Source organism: Gopherus flavomarginatus, chromosome 5 (assembly GCF_025201925.1).
Source record: "Gopherus flavomarginatus isolate rGopFla2 chromosome 5, rGopFla2.mat.asm, whole genome shotgun sequence".
Taxonomy (NCBI): domain Eukaryota; kingdom Metazoa; phylum Chordata; order Testudines; family Testudinidae; genus Gopherus; species Gopherus flavomarginatus.
The window spans coordinates 149,766,155-149,791,294 of record NC_066621.1 but is presented as its reverse complement, the minus strand read 5'-3'; the positions used below and the strand labels follow the sequence as shown (position 1 = coordinate 149,791,294).

Genomic DNA, 25,140 nt, shown 5'->3' with positions numbered 1-25,140 from the left:
CTAGAATTCCTTATCAAAGAACTCATCAAACAGAGGGATTCTCTCCGTCTTGGTTCTCACTAGTGCAGGTCTGCGACCCAGCTTTCTCTCATCTCTTCTCCAGTCATCCGAGTCAGTGCTAGAGCTGTCCCAAAATAGATCTCGTGGCTCCTGGTGCTTTACAAACCACATTTCCACTTTACTGTTCTGGCTGGGATAGGATTCAGCCATCTCGTGTCGCTCCAAGAATTCTCCATCCCATGTATTTCCTAAAAACAAGAAAGCCCTCTTCTTAATTATTCTGGGTTGCACACCCAATTGCAGATGATTTATCAAGGACTTGCTGTGGGTTGGTGGAATCGTATCACAGGAACCCAGGGCCCAATTCCAAAATTTGTGCTAAGCAAACTATTATTTTTCTTTTCTCTCCTTATGTAAGACAAATTCTCAGACTATAAGTGTTAGATGCTGTAGCATATAGGAAAAGGATAATGTCCCATTAAATAGTTTCTGAGCCTTCTAATGGTGCTCACTATGTTTATGTTCAAGAAGCCATCAGAAACCAGCTAATGTAGCCATCTGTATGTAGATTCTGAATGTTCATAAATATTTAGTAACAATGATTATTTGACTCCAAACGTGCCCATTGCGCTTTCTTCATATTGTTGTTGTATAAAGCAGTGTTCTCAAACTAGGGCCACCGCTAGTTCAGGGAAAGTCCCTAGTGGGCCAGGCAGGTTTGTTTACCTGCCGTGTCTGCAGGTTCGGTCAATCCCTCAGCCCGCACTGCTTCCCGCAGCCCCCATTGCGCTGAAGCAGCGAACTGCAGACAGTGGGAGCCACGATCGGCTGAACCTGCGGACGCGGCAGGTAAACAAACCAGCCTGGCCAGCCAGCGGCTTTCCCTGAACAAGCAGCAGCCCTAGTTTGAGAACCACTGGCGTAAAGAGCGCAAGATGCAACAGCTACATTCTGGAATAACTCCAGTATTAGAATGCCATGTTTATTGTTAGAGCTAGTTGAATAATGGATTTCTTGGTTCATTGGCAATTTTGACAAATTTTAACAAAATGTTTCAGATCAAACGGAAAACAAAATTTAAAAAAAAATGTTGGTGAATTAAAACATTTAATTTTTTTGATTCCAGACACATGAAATCTTTTGTTTCAACAAAATCAAAACATTTCATTTTGATTTCAACAATTTTAAACAGTTTTTTTTATTTTAAAAAAATAAAATTAAAGGAAAATTTGAAATGAAAAGTCATTTTGACCCGAAAAATCTAAAAGTTGAAAATGACCAAATGAAATCATCTGATGTTTTCAGAATATTTTAAATGAACAATTCAGCAAATCGACATGAATTCCACAAAATGTTTCAATGTCGCCAAATCTGCCTTTTTCGCTGAAAAGTTTTGACCAAAAAATTTCACTCACCTCTATTTATTCTGCTGTTTCCAAATTTTAAACCAAATATTGTTTAGTCATAAAGGGGGAGATTTTATACTTTTATGTACAACATTTGTTCATTCCCAGAACCCTTTTTTATAAGTGGTGTGAATTGGTCCCAAAAGCTGTGGCGCACGCTGGCCCCAAGCCAGCAAAATAGTTAAGTACATGCTTAACTTCAAGCACATGACTGGCTGCAATGAAGTCAAGCCCAAGTTCTTACGTACTTTGCAGGGTCTGGCCAGAGTGCTGAATACCAGGCAGGGTTGAGCTCTAGATTTGTAGGTGCATAATTATTAAATATATGGCGTGATAAGGGGCAGCATAGTTTAAAAGTTGGAGCATAAGGCTGGTAGTCAGGACTCCTGGGTTCTACTGCCAGCAATCATGTCTGCCTATCTAAGGTATTTATATGCCCCCTCCATTATGATAGTGTCTGAGCACCTCACAATCTTTAATGTATTTATCCTCACAACACTCTTGTGAGGTTGTGAAGTGTCCCCCCCCATTTTACAGATGGGGAACTGAGGCACAGAGACTAAGTGGCATACCCAAGGGCACACAGGAAGTCTGTCACAGAGTAGGGAAGTGACACCAGATGTCCCAAGTGCAAGACGAATGTCCTAACTGCAGGCCCATCTGCCAATTCTTGTAAGGTGTCTCAGATGGAAAGCACTGTCTAAGTGGTAAAAGAGGTAATAAAATCCCTGGAATGTCTCTCTGTGTCTCACTCTGAAGTCTACAATGTCTATTGAGTCAGTGTGAAGCAATGGACACAGTTGTAGGCATGGCCGAAAGCTCGTTTTGTTCAGAGTATTACCAAGTTCAATCATGATTGGGATTTGCCATTCGTTACCATCCAATATTGAAGTTTTCAACCCTTTTGCCTTTATGAATTACACCCATACTGTGTACAGCTACAGCAAGGCATGTACCTACACCGTGTCAGGCATCCTAAACCATTGTAATATCAGAGGTAATGCAACCAATCACCACCCTGACTCTACAGCTAATTTGCCTGGAACAATTTCATTGGTTGTATGAGGGAGCCTGCACAGAGGGGGGAGTATTTGGCCCAGCTGCGCCCCCATGGACCCAACTGCCACCTGCATTAATGAACACAAATTTCCGCACAACCTCCCAACCATAAATCAGCACGACCACCCATGCGACAACACAAGTAGGCCACACAATAACCCGAAACACACACAGCCCTTCCCTGCAGCACAGCGCCCTCACTCACCGCCTGTAGAAATAAACACAACTCTCCCAGCACAACTTGCTCAATACAACTGTCCACTCAACAACACAGCTAGCATACCCAATAACCCCAAACAGCAATCTGAAGCCTAGAATGTCTGTTGAGTCAGTGTGAAGTGATAAAAACAGCTACAGGCATGGCTGAGAGCTCTTTTGGTTCAGAATATCAGCACATTCAATTGTCACCGGCATATGCAGTTGGTAACTGTCCATTTTTTAATATCTAGGACATTGTCAGCTTTTTTACAGCCTTGACTTTACAGCTGTGAGACGGCACGGGCCTGCAGCTGCTAGTTATTATTGTACAGCATCAGCAAAAGATACTTGATGTAATTATGACAATAGTGCTTTTGCAATGATCTATACTATGCTGGTTCTTCATAAATCAAGAAAAGGAAACCCCCAAAGTGTAAAGTGGAAGGGAAATTGTGCTAAGAACGATGAAGGTGCAGACAAAGCAACCAGATTCTGATTCCAGCTACATCACTATAAAGCGCCATTTGTTTTAATGGCATTATAACTGCAGAGATTAGAATCTTGCCCAAATTCAGAACACTCAGAGCCCGGGTAACCCACACACCTCCTGGGTGTGGTGTTCTGCCCCCTCTAGTGGCACCGAGACCACTTAGAGATTAATGAGTCTGCTAGGCTACGTCTTCACTACCCGCCGTATCGGCGGGTAGCAATCGATTGCTCGGGGATCAATATATCGAGTCTCATCTAGACGCGATATATCGATCCCTGAACGCGCTTATATCGATTCCGGAACTCCACCAACCTGAACGGAGTTGCAGAGTCGACACGGGGAGCCGCGGACATCGAGCCCGCGCCGTGAGGATGGTGAGTAATTCGATCTTAGATACTTCGACTTCAGCTACGTTATTCACGTAGCTGAAGTTCCGTATCTGAGATCGATTTTCCCCAGTAGTGTAGACCAGCCCTTAGAGATTTAGCTAAGGGCCCTGGGGCTTTTAGCTCATGCAGTAAAGGCTCCATGCATTTAGCTCCCAAGATCCCAGGTTCACTCCTGTTCGGTGCTGAGCAGAGCCTGTCGGTGTTACACCTGATTCACATCTCACACTTGTATATCTACGTTAACTTAATTGAAGTGACTCAAGATTTATGCCATTGACAGTGAGATCTGAATCAGGCCCTTGAGTAATGTGAAAAAAAATGTGACCAGAGTTAAAGGGCTCAGAGAAGCAGTTCCGAATGAGTTCTTCATCAAATGAATTAGAGGGGACAGGAGCTCGCTCCACCGTGAATTTGTATTAATTGCTAGGGCTGTACCATGTGTGTAGTGTAATCAATGGCTGACTACAATGCATCCTGACAGGTAGGCTATGGCGGAGTCACTGCTATAGTGAGTATCACGCACATGGATTGAGCATAGCCATCCATACAAACTCTTCAGCAAAAGGAGTCAGACGCTCCTCAGTCTCAAAGGCGTCTCTGTGGAACAGCATCACTTCAGGATTAGCCGGAATTTATTTTACTGTCCTTGGCTGACTCCAGCCCTTCAGTCACAAGGGCCTAGTTCAAGGTATTCCATCAGGAGGCAGGTTGCACTCTCCTAGCTCTCCGAACTGCAGCTTATTTTCAGCGCACTCCCTGAGCAATGTAGTCCTGGCATGACCTGTGAATGCAGTGATCTCTGTTCCCCATGAATATGCCTATTCAGTAGAATGTGCCTTGTGTGGCCATCCAACCAATCACTAAAAACTAGGCATCTAGTAGAGAGAGCCTGTAATTAAAGGTTTAACCAAAGTGTACCAGGAACCACAGGGTGAACTTTAAAGGGTTTCTTTAGGACAATAAGTTGCCTTTTGAAGGCAGCTCTCTAATTAAAATATCTTTTGCCAGCAGCATTCAGCTGTGACTCCCCTTCCTCTCTGGTCCAGCAACACTCCTGAGTCTTTGGGGTTCTTCACCATCTTCCCTTAAAAATAGTGGGCCTGAGTCTGATCTCAGATTCACACTCACTTTCATCCAGGGCGTGAGGCTAAAGGTGAAATTCAGCCCTGTGCAGGTGGCCAGCAGAAGCCTGTGTTGAGGGCTCACGTACGATGAAAGGGGAGCCTGGGCCTTGGCACTCCAATGCTACAGACAGATAAATTTCATCCACAGAGACCCTCATTCATCTACACACCAAAAGCTATACCCATCTGTGATGGTGTGCCTACCCTACACAGGCATAGCAGCAGTTTCTCATGCCCTGTCCCAGAAGAAGCAATGGAGGTGAGTCCTCCAAGGGATCCAGAAAGGCTGCGTGAAACACAGCCAATCGGGGGGGGGGGGGGGGAATTGCAGGGAGCAACCAGTCCAGGCCTGGCAGGCTCAGATAAAAGGGAGCTGCAGAGCAAAGTAGGATCAGTTGCTGGTAGGAGCCTAGGGACTAAGACCTGAATCCCTGGAGGACTAAGTGAATTAGAAGAATCTTGGACACAGCAGTGACTGACTCCCAGGACTGAGCTGCTGAGTGCCCTGAGGTGAGGGCAAAAAAGGTGCTGGGCCATGGGGAAATGGCCCAGGGAAACAGAGCCGCATTGACAGACGTTACAGAGGAGCAGCAGGAGGCTGCTATTTACAAAGTCCCTGGGTTGGGGCCCGGAATAGTGGGTGGGCAAGCCCAGGTTTTCTCCACACACCCCCCAACTCTTGCCACTGGGAAAGTGGCTGGGCAATAGGACAGTGATATGCATGTTGCCCCCGTCCCTTTCCCTCCCCTCAAGAAGGCAGAAACAGAGATGATGACCTAGCTGGAGGGCTGAGTCGCAAAGAGGATGCTACGGTGCTGGGAGCTGAGAGAGGAGCCATAGGTGGGAGCAGAGACAGAGTGCAGTGTGAGTGTTGGCCTTGAGCTAATCCCCAGCATGACCCGGAGGAGGCACCAGTCTAGCAATGAGGATTGTGCCCCGAGACACCATCACATTGCTAAGGAGACGTGAGTGCAAACTGGACAGACTTTTTTGAAATTTGGACAACTATGGCATTGAAAATATAAGCAGAATTTCTGGAAGCCCTGTTGGTTTGTTTGTTGGTTGGTTTTGTTATGCCCATAATGTTTTCCTAGAAGTCTAACTTATCACTGCTTTTGCTCCTTTCTCTTCTCCAGCAAGGCTAAGGACGGAAAAGCAGGACATGTTACACATACCGTTCTTGCCGTGAGCTTTCTGTTCCCCGCCTCAATATGTGTGTATCTTGGATTCTCGCTTCACATGGGCCCAGCCTGCTGGTCTTGTACAAAGACCAGAGTTAATGCTGCTGTGTGCCATCCAGAGCCCCAAAGACGTGGTTCTGCCACATTCACCAATGGAGCCAGGGGAAAGAAGGCAGCTGCTGAAGAAACGACTCTGGGAGAGGTTAGATGAGTCAGCGAGAAGGGGGTTGTAGCTGGTAAGAGTGGCCAACTACCCATGTACGTGGGCCAGAGGCAACCAATCACTGGTATTCCAGTGGGTGCTGGCAGCTTTCCAAACACTTCTTGTGCAAATTGAAGCTTTCGCCAAGAGAGCCGTGTGTCAGGCTCAGACTGGGAGCAAGAGAAGGCCAGTGTTGATGTACAAGGTAATGTCACAGTCTGGCTGGCCCCTTAAGGAGACTCAGACACACCCTTGCCTGCGATGGTCAGTGATTGGCTACCATTCCAGCTGATCCTAACTGGCTGGCGATCGGGTAGCCTTGGCTAATGATTGGACTCCCTGTCAGAGGGTTTGCACAAATGGCTGGGGGAGCTCAACTGAGAGAAGAGCTTCAGGAGAGAGTTCACGCCTTGGGACCAGCCTTGAGGGGACTGAGCAGCAGAGGGGAAGGAGATTCCTGAGGTGGGGCTGAGCGAAAGCCAACCCACAGGCAGGTGGCTTTGCCTGCTGTCTACACAGGGTCCCTGGACTGGAACCCAGAGGAGAGGGCAGGCCTGGGTTCCCCTTCCAGCTACCGGAACAGGTGGTGTATAGACCCTGAGGCCAAGAGTGGAAAGACTGTTGAGTCGGGACTTGGACCCAAAGTCTCTGCTTGAGGCCACAGGACTATTGTTTGTTGGCCTTTCTGTTACCCCCGAATGGGTGGAGTGACCCGGCCAGAGGGCTGAGTCAAAAAGAGGCAGGCGGTGAAGGGCTGTCAGCAAAGGGCGCTAGATGAGGGGAGCCTGCTATCAGACTGTGTGTGGGCTCATGTGTCACTATTCTACAGCAAGAACAGGAAAAATCCCCATCAGGGAGTCAATGGTCCCCACCCAAAAGGTCATCTGCATAGCAGGCAGCCAGCTGGGGTCTCTATATGTCACAAGTGGCTATGTGCTGGGTGGCAGGAGGCAACGAGAACACGGATAAGTTCCCAGGCAGGAACACAGCCCAAACTAGTCGTGGGGGGCTTCAGAAGAGTCTGAAGGAAAGGAGCATAAGCTGCCTGGAGGCCAGCTCTCTTGCTGCCATTCTCTCTGCTAACCCTTCACAATCGTATTGTTAGATGGACAAGCTTTGGGTGTTCTGATTGTTTCACTGCACCATCGAGAGGATCCAGAGACCTACTGTAACCCACACACGTCCTGGGTGTGGTGCTCTGTCCCATCTAGTGGCACCGAGACCACTTAAAGAGAGAGATAAAATGAGTCTACTCTACAGCCTTAGCTAATAGCCCATTGGCTTTTAGCTCATGTGGTAGAAGCTCATGCACTATGCTCCAGAGGTCCCCAGTTTAATCCTGCCTGCCTCCGACCGGGGTCTGTCAGTGTTACACTAGCAAAGAGCAACTGTTTGGTACTCATATTATGACAGAGCCTAGGAGCCCTAGGCATGGGCCCGGGCCACATTGTGCTAGGTGCTGCACAAACACAACAAAGAGACAGCCACTGCCCCAAAGACAGCCAGAGGCTGGAGGAAAGGGTAGAACACACAAGTAGAGTGAACAATGTGATGGCAGAAAATGTCATGTCAGTTCCATGTGGGCAGTTCTCTCATTTTGTTTCCTTTAGGTGCATATATTTAGGAGGGGATCAGCTAAATGCAGAGAAAAGGGAAGGGAGAGGAGACAGTGAGAGAACTGGGTGAGGGGGACAGGGCAGGGGAGAGGAGGGTAAGGGGGCAGATGTGGGGTGACACAGAGGGGGAGGGGGAAGGTTGAAGCAAACACCCAGTCAGCATGAGACTGAGAAAGTCCAGAGAACTGGAAAAGCCTGCCCCAAACAGGTACAGGATCAGGCCCCATGTCTGTCTCTTTTTTGCATGTAATTTCTCAAAGGGCCCTGGGCTGGCACTCAGGGAAGAGGGAGAACATAAGAATGGCCACACTGGGTCAGACCAAAGGTCCATCTAGCCCAGTATCCTGTCTTCTGACAGTAGCCAATGCCAGATGCCCCAGAGGGAATGAACAGAACAGGTAATCATCAAGTGATCCATCCCCTGTTGCTCATTCCTAGCTTCTGGCAAACACATCCTCCATGAATTTATTTAGTTCTTTTTTTGAACCCAAAAAAGTTGCTGGAGGACTGGGCTTCTCACCAGCCACTGGAGAAGGGGGTGCAAAGACCCCAGGGACCAGAGGTGAAACAAATACTGTTTCAGAACGCAGGCCGAAGAGATGGTTTGAGATTGTTTGTTGGACTTTTGGTTACCCCGCAGGGGCTATGGGGGAGCTATAAGTGACCTGGCTGGAGAGCCGACTGCAGAGCTGGAGTAGCTGTCTATGGGGGCGGGGGGGAGCTAAGGAGAGCCCACTATACCAAGTTCCACCACAAGGGAGTGAACCAGCCTTGAGTCTCCTCTTCTACAGTATGCTAATTATTGCAACCATACCGGAGTTTTACATTGTGCTGGTCTGTGAACTCGGCCAAGTGCCATGCAGGGAAATCAATCCTTTTCTATTAGGGTGGGCAGGTATTTTGCTTTGTTTTTCCTGATATAAATGTCTGTGTGTTACAATGGAGAAACAGCCGTAGTAACTCAATTTGGTGGCCAAATTAACTGGGCATGTCTTAATTAGTAATTGGTAACTCACAGAAAATAAACACTCAAATATTTCTGTCGAGTCATGCACTCTACAGGAATAGCCAACAATCCCACTGTGTCAGTGCAGAGAGATTGGGGATTGGTCCTTCTTTGAGCAGGGGGTTGGACTAGATGACCTCCTGAGGTCCCTTCCAACCCTGATAGTCTATGTAGGGCCCAGTCCCTGGCTCTGGCCAAGCTGGAGTCAGTCCGGAACCCAAGAGGATGGGGCAGAACTGGCTGCATGCCATTTTTGCACTTTCTGAGCCCTTGGCTGTGCTGCTGACTGGTATTCTTCCTCCTGCTCACAAGCTAGAGTATTTCTGAGGCTCCTCTAAGATGTAGCAGCTTGTTATGGCTCCCAAAGGCATTGCTGAGGACCACTGGAACACTGCAGGACTCCAGTGATTCCCCACGAATGCCCACAGCGTACCAATATGGCAGAGGTTTGGGGCATGGGGGAACAGAATCTCAGCTGCCCACTTAGGGTAACTGTATGGCCCCTTCATATCGCCAGAGTGGCAGAAAGAGGCAATGGAGTTGAAGATTTTCTCCAGAGTATTTTGGATCCTTACTATGGAACATTTTTGTAAAGGGAGACCGATATCGTGGGGTCACATTTAGGCTGCTTTTCCCTCTGTATGTGAAAGAGGAGGCCAGGCACAGAGAACTAAATAGGTCCTAAACATGGCCCAGAGTTGTGGTTGCTCTAACATACTCAGAAGCCATTAACTAAGAAGGTACAGAGATTCCTCCCTATAAGGCTTCCTGACTTGTTGCAATGCTGCCATATTTAATTCTGCTTCCTGGAGGCCATTCTGAACTACATCTTTACAACATGTAGGATGCATTCCAGGAGACTGAACAGCTGCAGGGGTTTAGGGCAGGGGTGAGCAAACTACGGCCCACAGGCCACATCTGGCCCATCAGACCATTTAATCTGGCCCTCAGCTCCTGCCAGAGAGTGGGGTCAGGGGTTTGCCCCACTCCGGCACTCCAGACAGGAAGTGGGGTCAGGGGCTTGCCCTGCTCTGTGCAGCTCCCAGGAACCAGCTGGCATGACCCCCATCTGGCTTCTATGAAGTATGCAGAGGCGTGGCCAAGTGGTTCTGTGCGTTGCCCCGTCCGCAGGCGCTGCCCCTGCAGCTCCCATTGGCCATGGTTCCCAGTCAATGGGAGCCACAGGGGTGGCGCCCGTGAACAGGGCCATGCACAGAGCCGCCTGGCTGCCCATCGGAGCTGGAGGGGGGACATGCTTCTGGGAACTGCTTGTGGTAAGCGTCACCTGGAGCCTGCAGCCCTGAGCGCACCCTGCGCCCCAATCCCCTGCCACAGCCCTGATCCCCTTCCCGCCCTCCGAACCCCTCGGTCCCAGTCTGGAGCCCCTTCCTTCACTCCAAACCACTCACCCCTAGCCCCACCCCAGGGCCCTCACCCCCCCACACATACCCCAACCTGGAGGCCCCTGCTGCACCCTGAACTCCTCATTTCTGGCCCCACCCCAGAGCCCTCACTCCCTCCCACACCCCTACCCCCAATTTTGTGAGCATTCATGGCCCACCATACAATTTCCATACCCTGATGTGGCCCTCAGGCCGAAAAGTTTGCCCACCCCTGGTTTAGGGCCACCAGTCACTGGCTTGCTTAAAGTGAGAAATTTCCAAGCACCAAGTAAGTTTTCATCTCATGGGAAAATGACGCTACGTACCCTGGTCTCCATTAAAAGTTTGATCATGCTCAATGGGCACAAGGTCTTCACCTTCAGAGTAATTGTTTCTCTGAAGAGTTTCGAGGACTTTCTCAGCCTTGAGCTCCCTCGTTTTTTGTTTGTTGATTTTTTCCTCCCTGTGGAGACTTTTCTTCAGTTCCTCCTGGCTTTGTAAATGATTCATCTGTATGGGCAACAGAGGAGTAAGTAGGTAACTCGTTTTCCAAGGGTTTAACATCTAAACTCAGCATAGCTTTAGGCAAACGATCTAATTCTGCAAACAAATAGGCACTTGAATAACTTTACAAGCTGAAATACAAGTTTTCAGAACTGGGCCCTCTCAGATAGCTAATATGCCTGAGTTCTCAGTGCGATGGGTTCTCCTCGGGGTACCACCTGGAACTGGGGTATCGCTGAGCTCACTGACCCACCAGCTTGGGCTCAGTGATACCCCAGTTCCAGGTGGCATCCAGGGGGCAAACCCGTCATACTCAGGTCATCCGCAGACAGTGGTCGGGCGAGGGCAAATATTTCAAATCAGGAATAATTGTTCAGTTTTTCCAGGAAATAACAGATATTAGATTCAACTGTTATCTCAGTCCAGTGACCATCTGAATAAAAATACTAAAATCTGTGCTTCTCCCCAGCCTAGTATTGATATTCTTGGCCTCCTTCCCAACAGGTCATGTAAGAAAAATACAGACTACCAAGCTCTTGTCTAGCACCTTTCTTCTGAAGGTCTTGAAATGCTTTGCAGAGTCTCATTATCCCCATTTTACAGATGGGAAACTGAAATCATGTGCCCAAGGTCATTCAGCAGAGCTAGGAATAAAACCCAGGTCTCCTCACTCTGTCCAGCGCTCCATCCACTGGGAAACGCTGTCTCTCATAAGGCCTGACGCTGCCATGAGGAGAGGGAGGAAAAGGGCACATAAAACAACATCCACCAGGCAGGCCTGAACGTGAGATCTCCACCACTTCATACACCACTATCACTTGAGCCATAGGACTAACTCTAGCAGCTGCTACCACAGTGGGCCCTTAACATTAAGGGGACAGCTAGTGGGGGACACAATACCCTTAAGCCAGCATGCTCCCTACTGGCAGAGAGACACAGTTTAAGGTCTGAGATGAATACAAGGCTTTTGTCCTCTACAGCATCCGCAGACACACATACTGGAGGTCAAATAATTAGTTACATCAATTCAATCCCACTAGAGTCAATAACAGAGGCGAACGTGGCCCAGAGAACTGCACTTCAGGCACGATGGATGGTTTCTAAGGCAAGGTGCCAGCTCCCATTGTCTCTGTGTTTCAGTACATTGAGTGGATGTCATCAGGAAATCATTCATTTCACTTTCCCAATTGATACTGGGTGGCACAATGCCAACCACAGAAGAGTGAGGAAATTCAAATACAAAGATGAGGACAAAGGGGAAACCACAAGAGAGACAATGAAGACAAAGGCTGGTGATATAGAACCTAGCCAGGTAGAGAAATGAGTCTGAGCATCTCCCTTCCTGATCGGAATCCAGATGCAACAGCAGCTGGACCACCAGACCTACTGGCTGACTTCAGCCTCGCTGAACCCATGGATTTTATCATTTCAGTTCCCTCTTTCAAACACCTTCAAAATCCAACAAGATAGCAGCTTTACCTCTTCTCGCTTGCGGTTCATTTCTAACATCTGCAGCTTGTGTAAGTGCTGTCGTCTTCCAGACGTATATTTTGCAGTTTGCACTCGCTTCTCCAGCTCCTTGCACAGTATTTAAAAAAAAAAAGGAATGCTTGAAACAAACTTACCCTCTCACGGCTTTAAAATTCAACCCCATTCCCTTCATTGCGTGAAGAGGCCACTTGCCAGATACAGAGGTCTGTTGCCAATTCTCTCAATTTTATTGCAAGTCTCTCAATATTTGGTGTTTTTTTTAAAGCTCCAACTCTTGGGATCAGGTTATTGCTTAAAAATCTCAGCTCAAATATAAAAAAACCAACCAACCCAGTTTCTGGCCCTCCTGGTTGCAGAGAAGTTTTAAAATGTGATTCCCAAATTGGCCAACAGCTGATGAAAAACTAGAAGAGTTCCCACTTAGCTGACTTTTAAATAATGAGATTTTTTTTAAATCTCATGGGGTTTTGGGGGGGAGAGGGGACTGGCTCATCATTTTTGAGCGGCTGGGGGTGACAATACTGCATTCTTACTATTCTCCTCTTGCTCTGATAGATAAATACCACTCTAGTTTGTGCTATAGCTCTGAAGTTTTACAGAGTATATTAAGTCACAAGCGGAGAGTGGGACCTCCTATGAGGCATGTTTTTGGATGCTCACCTGGAGACAGCTGATTTTTTTCAAAGATGCTGAGTATCAGCTGCACTCATCAAAGTCAATGAGCAAAAAGCACGTTCAGCAGTTAAAACCAAAGGAATACGAACAGCTGTAAAATCCAGTGCAATGTCACCAACGCACCGTGAGGACAATTGCCGCATACAGAGAATGTGGTTTGCCTGCTGCCGGAAGCCAATTGCTGGCAGCACCTCTGAAAATCAGGCCCTAACACCCAGACCAGCTAAATATTTTTGGTGTGTAACTCCTGATGAACTCAATGGGAAAGAGGCACCTAGCTATCTCTGAGGATCTGAGCCGTAAGTGTCTCACATAGAATATTCAAAAACAGAGGGAATCAATATTAGTGAATGTTGTTTTGACCCCTTGACTTACTGATGCTAGACTGCAGTTGCTTTAGCTAGATCTAGGATGACCAGACGTCCCGATTTTATAGGGACAGTCCCAATTTTGGAGTCTTTTTCCTTATATAGGCTCCTATTACCCCCACCCTCTGTCCCCATTTTTCATATTTTCTTTCTGGTCACCCTCGATCCCATCTGCCAGGCTGCTCAAAATTAAAGATGAGGGAAGCCATAATCTCTTATTTTGCACCTGTAAGAGGCCTAAAACTACTCCCGCCTCGAGTCCAAAGGAAGTTTACTTTTGACTTCGATTTAACCAGGATCCAGCCCTAAATGGAACACTCCGGCCCCAGGCAACTTCCCAAAAGAGCCGGTCAAACTTTTTCCCCTCCTCTCCCATATACACACTGTTGTGACCAGTCTGCTCACCAGTGCAGCTCTCAGCTGGCCGAAGCTGAGAACGCCTGCGATAAACAACCACATGGTCTGTTCTCACTTGCATGGGTGCAACCACGTTGGCTTTGATGGTGTCATGTGAGTGTAATAGAAAAGATGATTTGGCCTTAAAATGAGTCCTCTCATAAGTGACTATGGAGAGAGATGGGCACAGCACCCCTGGTGGGAAGTGGCTGACTATGAACTTACTCTAAAGCCCATTGAAGTCAACTGACTTCAGTGGGCTTTAGATCAAGCCATGTAAATGATCAAAGCACATGTCTGCAAAGCTGTGGGCTACTTGAATTTACCAGCGTGCCAGTTTTACCTGTATTGCGGGCACACCCACCTTTGCTTTTCGGGCTGCTGCCCCTTCCTGCTGCCTGAGGAGCCTTTCAGAAGCGATTACTTGTGGAAGGTCAGCGGGTTCCAGCTTCTGCAAGTCCAATATTTCTAACAGTCAGCGTTCCTCATGCCATGCGGTCATAAAACATAAAAGCCAGACAATAACAGGTCTCGACATTTTTCCACAGCTCTAATTCTGGCAACATAGGCACGAAAGAGCAGTATCCTTAATAAATACTCCAAGATCTCAGCATCTGTTGGCATTTACTCATGGAGGGCCATAGTATGAGTTGACTGAACTGAGGAGAAACACCGGAGTTAGCATTTAATGCAATCTAAACTTTAAAGATGTGTGCTTCTTTTCAGATTGATTGTCTTTATTACCATGTGTTTGTGTCACTGTAGCACCTAGAGACACCAGCTGAAATTGGTGCCTTAGTATGCTAGATGTTGCACGTACACATAACAAGAGACAGTCCCTGCCTCAGAGCGCTTGCAGTTGAAACAGATGTAGGGTGTCAAGGAAAACTGAGGCATAGATAGGTGAAGTGACTTGCCCAAGGTGATGCAGCAGTTCAGTGGCAGAGCCAAGAATAGAAGCCTACTCTTCTATGTCTATGGCCCTGTCTGCTAGGCCATGCTGTCACAGTTCAGGGCTCCTCCAGCAATATTCCCCTCCATGTTCCACTCTAGGCTCCCAGCTGTAACCTCTTGGGCAGAGACCCACCCCTCTCTTCCTCCTGAGCAGGGTTTAACCAGGCTGCATGGTTCCCAGCCTACACTGCGATATCCCCCGCAAGCCAGATGCTGAGACACTCTGTGTTTTGCTTTTCTTTTTCTTCAGAGGTGATGAACAGCATAGTTGCCTGCAGCTAGGAGTTTCTTGGCAAGCACATTTATTCTTAAGGGGTAAACACTACAGAGAAAACATTAAAAATAGAGTTCCTGTACGAATGCTAACATCTTACCTGGGGTCACCCATCAGCCTCATGGTGCCACAGGAGGCCCAGGTCCTTCCAATCCCTCCTAGGAAGGATTGGGGCTCCTGCTGGACAGAAATTCCTGTCCATTGAAAAATGGCCATGAGTTCGTTTCAACTCAGGCTATTTATCCCAAAATTCTTTCTTGGTCTGTTGGTCTCTGGAGAATCCAGCTTGAACCAGTTTACCCAGGTGCTGATAGCTCTCTGGAGGTATCACACACTGAATGAATTTGCCTAATTACCCCCAACACATGCTTAGCTCCAGATGGGTTGTGGCAACCCTCCCCCATGGAATTAGACAATCCCTGGCTCACAAATTTATTACAGGAAGATCTCCCAGTGATATGGTGGGGAATTACCATATCTGTCGCTTCTAATGTTCTGTCCAGTAGCACCTTATTCCGTGGGACTTCTCATGGTGTAAGGCATTCTTCAAGGGGACGGAGGGAGGGAATATCAGGCCCTTCGTCAGGATCATTTTATTCACATGAAAGCACACGTTTTATTTCGTAATAGCGCAGACCAGAACATTTCTCCAGGACGTCTTTTTCCCATCAAAATGTCTATTGATGGAAAGTTTCCAAGCAACTGTAGTCTCAGATCTTTTATTAAAGCTAAATGCCATACAGTTGTGTTTGAAATGGCATCTGCCATCAAGGTTAAAAACTGCAGATCTCTTTACAGGCAGCTGAGTCTGGAGTTTCTTTTTAAGGACTTAAGAGACCGGCTTAAAATGGGCAAAACTACAGAGGTCTTTATTGCTCAGGAACCTCTGGTACCTGTTTGTGGTATTGGGGTCCCAATCCTGCTCCCATAAAAGCCAGTAGGCATCTTGTCAATGACTTGAATGGGAAGAAGAATGGACTCATGCTTAATGCTAGACCTTAACTTCCATGTGTATGGACACGCCCCAGATTGTGACCATCCTTTAGCCAGATATAATGAATCAGTGCAAGGACTTCTTGATTTTCAAAGAAAGAAAGACAGTAACTTTATCATAAAAAAGTTATCACTTAAAGCAAACCGAAAATTCAGAGTTGAGTCCATGATGCTGTTTCACTGCCTTTCTAGTCAGTTGGAGGGGTTTTTTGGCTCCGTCCAACCTAACAAAGACACTCAGGACCCAATTCCAAGCCCACAGCAGTCAATGGGAAAATCTCCCTTGTTTTCAATGGGCTTCAGATCCGCCCTGTAGATGTGATTGTAACAGTCATTTCTGCTTTCAGTAATATTTTTCCTACACGTGGTAGTTCAGCCTAAAACCAGTGGCAGTGCCGCTATAAACCTCTGAGCCTCCTGTGGTATATGGCAGAGGTCCCTTTCTGTGACTCTTATGCTGCTCCTGACGTGTGTCAATGGGAACCTTTAAGGCTCTGGGCCAGAGAGATTAAGGCCACCGTGTGTATTCAGGACAGTAATTATGCACGTGCTTAAATATTAGCCAACATGGGGATGAACTGAAGCATGTGCTTAAGTGCATTTCTGAACTGGGGCCTAAGCCCAAGCTGTGCGTTAGGTATCTTGGCGGATCAGGGCCTACGCTGACTTACCAATGATCACAAAGAGACAGGAGTCGAGCCCAGCTCTCCTAAATCTCAAACCAGTGCCTTAACCAGAGGGCAATCCCGCCTCTCACAAACTTGTCCTAATAAAAAAGTTTCCTGTCTTTTGTTTTGTTTTTTCTTCCCTACCCCTCGTGTCTCCATTTACGCTATTTTCTTTAGTTCATGAAAAACTAATCTGAAGTTGTACTAATTTAAGAGATGCCACTAGATGGCAGCAACGAATACCTCAAATTACAGTATGCATTGTAGTTGCAGCTATGTCGGTCCCAGGATATTACCTTGCACCTCTTGCCTCTCTAAGGCCACGTCCAGACTAGGTATTAAAATCGATTTTAGATACGCAACTTCAGCTACGGGAATAACGTAGCTGAAGTCGAATTTCTAAAATCGAGGTACTCACCCGTCTGGACGGCGCGGCATCGATGTCCGCGGCTTTCCGTGTCAATTCCGGAACTCCGTTCGGGTTGATGGAGTTCCGGAATCGATGTAAGCGCGCTCGGGGATCGATACATCGCGTCCAGACTAGACGCGATATATCGATCCCCGAGCAATCGATTTTAACCCGCCGATGCCGCGGGTTAGTCTGGACGTGCGCTAATATCTCTTATTGGACCAACTTCCGTTGGTGAGAGAGAGACACGCCTTTGAGCCACACACACAGAGCTTTTCTTCAGGTCAGACCTGAAGCTGAGCTCTGTGTAGCTCCAAGGCTGGTCTCTCTCACCAACAGAAGTTGGTCCAATATAAGATATTACCTCACCCACCTTGTCTAACTACCAATTATAGTCCAGGCTGTAAATCTTTCACCAGTGCCACCAAAACAGTGAATATAATGTTGCTAGCGGCAGGCAGATAAACTCACTAATCTATTAGCAGATCCTACTATGGCCAAGAGGAAGGAGAAGGTTCTGGCTTTAAAGTTCACTTTTGCTGAGTGGAAGGAAATCCGATCTCTTCTTGCACCTTTGTATATTTCACAGATTGTTCCTCAGGACCCAGACCATAGCTGGACTCCTCTAATACCTCTTGAAAAGGAAGAATCTTATTTCTCCATTTTGTTATGAATTACTGAAAATGTTCGCTCAGGAAAGGACACTGCTGTTCTATTTTGATGACAGTGTCTAGTGGCATTAGAACAAGCATGGGGGTGGAGGGGAGGAATAATAAACTCTGTAAGTAATAAATACTATTGACAATAGTCATATGCTAATCAACGGTCCTATCGTTTTTAAACTTACTGCATCAGACCCGTGCTCCCAATATGGCTGCTACTTCTGAGGAAGGTGTTAAAAACCCTGCAGCAGGCAGAGGTAGCATAATCAGTGGTCTGGGGGCCAAGGGGCCAGGGCCATCCCAATTCTGAAGGTGGATGGGCCTGACCCATCCACTATTTTCCAGGGCAGGCCCCCCCATTCCCTTCCTCTCTCTTCCCCCTCAGGACCCACTCCCCAGCCAGGCCAGCAGGCAGGTGAAGGAGCCTGGCCAGGGAGCCTGGGAAGCTGTGGGAGCCACGTGGACCCTCCACCATTCCCCCCTGCCCCCCGGCTCCCCACCCAGCCCAGGGCTGGTGGAGGGTCCGTGACTCCACACCAGATCCCTACAGCTGCCTGTGCGGCTCTGTCCCTGACCTGGCTCCTGCCGGGGGTGGGGGGGCATTGCGGAGCCACATCCTGGCCATGGTAAGAGCAAAGCTGGCAGCTCTGGGGAGTCTCACTCCCTCCACCTGCCCTGGGCAGCAGGTCCAGAGGGGCGGGGACCCAGGGGGCTGCTTTCGGTGCCACCCCACCCCAGCTTGGCCAGCAGCAGAGCCTTTGGGGTAAGAGAAGGGACCTCTGGGGGAGGGCAGGGCCTTGGGGGAAGAGGAAGGATAGGCTCCCACTCCCGCACCCCCCCATTTTTGGGAAGGCTCCGACGCCCTTGAGCATAACCTGCCCCTTACATTAAGTATCATTCTGATCTAATGGGGGCAGGCTGTGCCACATCTGCCTTCTGTGGAGTTCTTGCACCTTCCACTGAAGCACCTGGTGCTGACCACTCTCAGATCCAGGGCACTGGACAAGATGGGCCGGAGGTCTTATCCAGTCTGGCAGTGCCTATGCTCCTAATTGATCAACTCTGTAAAACTCTGTTACCATCAGATGGCTGTTTAATAAGAGTCTGGATCTTGCACTCAGACTGAATATTTTCCCTTTTCTGTCTCCACTTTCCCTCTTTTCCCACCGGCTCACAGTCATGGCTCTAGGTAGAGGACTGAAAGTAATCATCTGAGATATTGGCAGGGCAGGGATATTACAGGCAAACACAGCTGCCGCTAGATACTCATTGAAGCATGGCCCGCTAGAAACTGCTCAAGTGAAGAGAGGATTTTGTTAGGAAGATATTAGACTTCTTTAAGTCAGAGCTGGCCTTATGCGTGGGTGACCACCCAACGTGCTGTGGTCGGCGGATGCTGTGGTCAAGAGGTAAGAAGCAGGGCAGGCCTGGGGTGTGAGGCCACAGAAGGGCGCTCGGGGCAATGGGGGGGAAGGCAGTGGGGCCTAGGAGCAATGGGGGGAATAGGCGAGGGGCCAGGGGAGACAGTTGGGGCCTGAGGGAATGGGTGGGGAGCCCAGGGAGGCAGCAGGGGTCAGGGGTGACAAAATACAAATTCACCCAGGGCACCATTTTCCCTAAGGCTGATTCTGTTCAAAGTCTGTCTTTCACGGGACAAGAAGGAGGGGAAGCTAAGGAGGAAAAATTATTAGGCACTTAAAGACTGAATGAATCAAATGCTCTTGGGCCATCCACAGAGCTATCTGTTTGTGGGTAGCCCGGCTCCAGAGCATGACTGTTGTCACTTTAAGGTTACAAACATGCCAGCCTTTGGCAGTGATGTTGCCCATAGGGTACGGGGTGGCGTCTGCATACAGAAGCTGGTGTATGCTCAGTGCAGGACTTGAGTGGGGCCTACTCCCTCAACTTGGAGGTGGCAGGGGCCAGTTGCCTGGTGCAACTTAGAGCCACCTCAGAGCTGCTCTAAATTGCACTCCATTGCCTATGAACCCAAGAGATCATTCTGGTACCTAGGGATTACCAGAACATGGAGACATGGCAGCTACATCCACCTACTCCACTCTATCTAAGGGAGGGGGTGATGTGGAGCAGTTACCCCAGTTCTCTGCCAGCTGGGGATTCCCCCTAGCCAGCTCACAAAGGTGATGTTGTCTCATAGTTGGCTCATAATCTCTGCTCTCTCCTGGAGATACAAGGTCAGTGGATCTCTAAAGAGCCGGATGAGCAGTGCTGCAGGTAGAATATTTCTAGGTAAATGCTAATTGAATGGCCTGTTTCTAGCTGCCTTTCTGGAAGACATGCTTTAGTCAAACCCAAATGATGGGCTCAATGCTGGGGTAGCTAGGTGAGATGTACAGGCCTGTGATACACAGGAGATCAGACCAGATACTCTAATGGTCCCTTCTGGCCTTCAAATCTATGAATACCTCAACTTACACATGCTGTCCCATTGACTTGATAATATCGCTGTAATGTGATGACTCACCTGAGTAAAGCTCCACGGTGGTTTGAGATTGAGGCCCACGTAATAAAAACAAGTGTCTTGAGTATCTCACCGTTTACCATCAACTACCAAAACCAATGTGCTCTTCAAAAGGCAAAATATTTTCCAGTCTGATATAAAGATTTAATCAAGCTAGTAACACACGGAGTCAGTGCTCGGCTATTCAATGGCAGAAATGCAGAATTTAACCGCGCTTCTTAGCTGTCTACATTGGAAGCTGCACTTGGCCTGGTATAAAACTGAATTTAACAGCAGTGCTGAACCTTCCTTACCCTCATCGGAAAGACCTTTTCGCCATTAAAAGCAGTTCTAGCATTTGCACAAATCTCTTAGTTAGGCAACGTGTGGAAGGCAGGAAGGCTTGACCTGTGGCTAAGGCACTAGTGTGGATCTGGGGAGAGCGGGTTACAATGCCCAGCTCTGGCACAGATTTCCTGCCTGGCCTTAGGCAAGCTGCCCAGTCTTTGGTGGCGCAGTTCCACAACTGTCAAACAGGGCTGCCTCACTAGGTGAATGAGGCTAAAGTCCATTAATGGCCGGGCGGTGCCCAGACACTACAATGCTGGAGGCCTTTTAAAAAAAGGCACATAGTGGCTCGCATTGGGCTTCTATTCACTCTGGCTCTTCTACTAGGAGGAGACCTGATCTCTCACATGCTAGTAGCTCTGACGGCCCGTCCAATAGGGGACCGCAGGGCACAGCCTTGCAGAAGGACAGGTAGACAAACAGACCCACAAAGGAAGCATATTTTTATATAATCAGGCTGTTTGGCATTCCCTTTGATTACTTCCCTTTTACATGGTGTGATTCAGGATTAAGGCCACTGATGTAAATGGAGTGACACTAGTGTAAATCCAACCTACTCTCTTCACAAAATACCATCATTTAAATAATTCTGAGTTAGAAATAATGACCAGTAGAGCTATAATTTCTTACCAATATAGTTCATTCTGGTGGCTTTACTATATCTGAATATAGAAAAAAACAAGACATACCCAGGCATGATTACAAATAAAATGGGATGTTCCCATTAAATCCAAGTAAATCCTTAGGTAGCCTTTTAAATTCATCTTACTTGGAGTCTTCGAGGTGGATGCTGTTTGATAATACTTGTTTCTCCCTTTTCCATCATGATGTCAAAAGAAATGGGTCTGGGCACTTAAAGGAACAGAGAAGGAGAAGAAGCCAATAACAGTTTTAATACAATCTCAAACTGATCATTAACTATTAGGCTTTATTATGCAAAAGCTTTATGACCTTCTAGTTATAGTGTAACATGACCTACCGTAGCCCATGCTCCCAAAATACAACAGCACATGGGGAAAAAAATGCCTCCACTGGACACCAGAGCTGAGTGATTATCAGCAAAAAATCTTCCCTGAATACTTGCTCAAAACTGTCAATGAATTCCCTTTATCCATGCTCACGTCCTTTGTTTTCCACAGGCATTCCTGCTATCAGCTATTACTGGCATGGATAAATATGGAAAATCGCACACACCAGTATTGGGGAAAACAGAAGTTCAAATGGACGTGTTCAAGTATCTGCGCTTGGCTTCTACAGTCAGTCAGGGACTAGAAACAAAGCCATCTGATTCACTTGGCCAGTCGCCAAGTGAAGGCTTTATCCCATTCCCAGTAAAGGTATAGGGAATCTTCCATTGACTTCAGCTGGAACTAAATCAGCCCTCACCAGTGAAAAGAAAATGCCCTCTGAAAAGGGTCTGTGTTTAATCTACAGAGGAAAAATCTCAAGGACGCTTATTGATGATTATGAAGAACAAATACGTAAGAGAAAATTGATCTGCTCGCCGATATTCCGTGTCTGATAGAGAGGATGAGTTCATCTGATTAAAAGACTCACGTGGCTCTACTGGACACACATACAATGTTTAATTATTGAACACAGAATTAAATTTTATCAACTATTTAACAAATAAGGAACTAGAGACATTTGCTGCTTTAAATACTTTTCACGTTTTAGTGGGAAAAGTCCCAAATCTCTGACTTCAAGTGAAAATATTTAGCAGCCGTTAAGCATATAGGGAAAAAAGCAGCATATAACTCAGATTGTGAAACTCTACTGTTTAGAAGCCACTGTTCTTAAATCCATGGGGCTAGCTCGTGCCTAAACAATTTCTGATTGTGAAGTAGAAATACAAAGATAGTGTTCCAGCTACAAACTGACCATGCTGCGCTAAAGTGGCTTCATACTGCCAAGGGGAACAACAAGAAACTTCTTCGTTGGAGTTTAGCTCTCCAAGATTTTGATTTTGAAATTCAGCACACTTCAGGAGCTTCTAACAAAGTAGCTGATGCACTCTCTCGTGGAAGTTTCCCAGAATCTAGTAGTTAAAAAGTGTTCTTAAAATGTAAAAGTCTGTTAGTTATATACTTAGTGGTATATGTAAAGGTGCATGTGCTGTATTAATCTGTTTATTTTAAAGTTCTAGGAGGAAATCGCCGCCAGTGAGGTTCCCCACTGTCTGCAATTTGGGAGGCGTGTCATAAACAGATAGCTAAGGGTTAATGTTCTTTTACCTGTAAAGGGTTAGCACAGGGAACCAAACACCTGACCAGAGGACCAATCAGGAAACAAGACTTTTTCAAATCTGGGTGGATGGAAGTTTTGGGTATGAGTTCTTTGTTCTTTGTCTTGGTTTGGTGACCCTCTCGGCTCTGAAAGTGATCTTTCTATCTCCAGGCTTTCTAATCTTCTGTTTCCAAGTTGTAAGTACAAGGATAGTAAGACAATAGGTTTATATTGTTTTTTTGTATTTACATGTGTGTAGTTGCTGGAATGTGTTAAATTGTATTCTTTTTGGATAAGGCTGTTTATTCATTTTTTCTTTTAAGCAATTGACCCTGTATATTGTCACCTTGATACACAGACCATTTTATGTCTTTTTCTTTCTTTTTATATAAAGCTTTCTTTTTAAGACCTGTTTAAGTGTTTTTCACTGGTTAAGGCTAAGAAACGAAGGGAGGGGGAAAATCTCTTTGTGTTAGATTTACTAAGCCTGACTTTGCATACCCTCTGGGTGAGGGGGAAGAGAGATTTGATCTCTCGGTACTTGTGTTTCAAGGACTTGAAGTAGGGAGGGTGGAATCCCTTTGTTTAGATTCACGGAGCTTGAATCTGTATATCTCTCCAGGAACCCAGGGAGGGAACACCTGGAGGGGAAGAGGGAGAAGGGAAGTGGGTTATTTCCCTTTGTGGTGAGACTCAGGGCATCTGAGTCTTGGGGGTTCCCCAGGGAAGGTTTTGGGGAGACCAGAGTGAGCCAGACACTGGAATTCTGGCTGGTGGCAGGGATATCAGATCCAAGCTGGTAATTAAGTTTGGAGGTTTCATGCTAGCTTCTCATGTTCTGAACTCTAAGGTTCAGATCTGAGTAGGACAGTTATGACAACTGTTTAGAAGCCACTGTTCTTAAATCCATGGGGCTAGCTCGTGCCTAAACAATTTCTGATTGTGAAGTAGAAATACAAAGATAGTGACTCATTAAAATATTAGATGCTACATAAGCTTAGGACTTAGATGCAGTGGATGGGTTAGCGGCATGGGACTCAGGAGGACCTGAGTTCTCTTCCAGATCTGATATTGAGCTGACCTGCTGCTTGAACTTGGGTAAGTCATGTTGCCTTTGTATGACTCTCATTCCACTCCCACCTTTATTAATCATTTATTTGGCTTGAGGTACATAAAAACAGCCATACTGGGTCAGACCAATGGTCCAGCTAGCCCAGTATCCTGTCTCCCAACAGTGGCCAGTGCCAAGTGCTTCAGAGGGAATGAACAGAACAGGCAATCATCAGGTGATCCATTCCCTGTCGCCTAGGTAGCACCTAGGAGCGCCAGTCATGAATCAGGACCCCACTATGCTAGGTCCTGTACAAGCTCAGGACAGAAATAGGGTCCCTGCCCCCAAAGAATTTACAATCAAAGTCTATTTAGATTGTAAGGCAGTTTAGAGCAGTGGTTGACTCAAGGGTCTGTACAATGCCTAGCATAACAGGGCCCTGATCTGAGATGGGACCCTGGTGCATGACTGTAATACTAAGCCCCAGCCTAAATTTAAGAAATTCTACTGTTTGTTTTCTCGCTCGCTCTTCAATAACGAAGATACCTCACGTGCTCTTAGAATGTGTAACTTAACACATGCTGAAATGAATCCTCGTGAACGGAATAAAACATTTTGTGTAACAGACATTGGTTTGTTTAGACAGTGGCACCAGCTAATTCATCATTCACATGTGATATGCTCTTATTGTCAAAAACAGCATGTGGTAATGGAATATGGCCCTGCCAGAGAGGACTTTTGCAAATGAACTTGCTAAATACCCAGTGGTTAGCTCTTTGCTGAACGGAGTAGTTATTTAAGTGCTGTTGCTGTCATAAAACGCTCCAAATGTCATGCTGCATATCCAGAGCCAATCTGTATTCATTCCTAGACCCGTTCTGCTCCTGAAATGCATGATGCAGCTGATGAAGTGGGCTGTAGCCCACAAAAGCTTATGCTCAGATAAATTTGTTAGTCTCTAAGGTGCCACAAGTACTCCTGGTTTTTTTGCGGATACAGACTAAGACGGCTGCTACTCTGAAACATGTGTACGGATGACTCTCACAATCAAGGATTGTATGATCTGGGCTGTTTGAGATTTAAATAAACAATTGAGATAGTTTTCTAAAACAAGCTGAAAAAAAATGATTTTCCCCTCCAGTGCTATAATATACAGGAAGTGTCAGAAACAGACACATGCCTAGAACCACACACACACACACACACACACGCACACAACTGCATTTGGTAAACCTTCAGCTTTCTACCATTTATCTTAGTTAAAATGCAGTGATTTTCTGCTGAGCCATATATCTATTTGGCAACAGAGAACACAAAGACCAAATAATTAGCCAGTCCAAGCACCCTAGACAGGGCAGTCGCTTATCCATGGCCAGATTACCTGTGGAGCATCTGCCATACAGAGTTTCTCTTAAGGGTGGAAGCTGCCTTTGAAACACTTGATTTCGCTCCTCCATGGCTGCAAATGAGCATAAACATCTCTCTTCCAGGGTGCTGTGAAATCCACACACAGCAGCCGTGCAAGGGGAAGTAGGCACCTCCTCTCTGGTTTGCGCTGGTGCCACTTTTGTCACCTTATGATGAGCCCTGGAGTAGCTCAGGCCCAT

The 25,140-nt window shown here is 46.9% G+C and overlaps 1 protein-coding gene across 1 annotated transcript; it reads right to left on the bottom strand.

Moving 5' to 3' along the window:
• On the bottom strand, window positions 1-25,140 carry CCDC198 (coiled-coil domain containing 198). The gene is made up of 6 exons (XM_050952733.1): window positions 24,915-25,140; window positions 21,026-21,108; window positions 13,852-13,938; window positions 12,037-12,135; window positions 10,380-10,563; window positions 1-248 (listed from the first exon to the last, which is right to left on the bottom strand). Exons 1-6 carry the CDS (start codon window positions 25,138-25,140, stop codon window positions 1-3), a joined length of 927 nt encoding a protein of 308 aa, XP_050808690.1.

What these genes read in the sequence shown, in the direction of transcription:
- CCDC198 (XM_050952733.1), bottom strand. Translation starts at nt 25,140, where the DNA reads ATGGGCCTGAGCTACTCCAGGGCTCATCATAAGGTGACAAAAGTGGCA. An exon ending in TGAACCGCAAGCGAGAAGAG is followed by an intron (nt 10,564 to 12,036) that starts GTAAAGCTGCTA and finishes TTGCCCATACAG; the next exon opens with ATGAATCATTTACAAAGCCA. An exon ending in AACTTTTAATGGAGACCAGG is followed by an intron (nt 249 to 10,379) that starts GTACGTAGCGTC and finishes TCTTGTTTTTAG; the next exon opens with GAAATACATGGGATGGAGAA.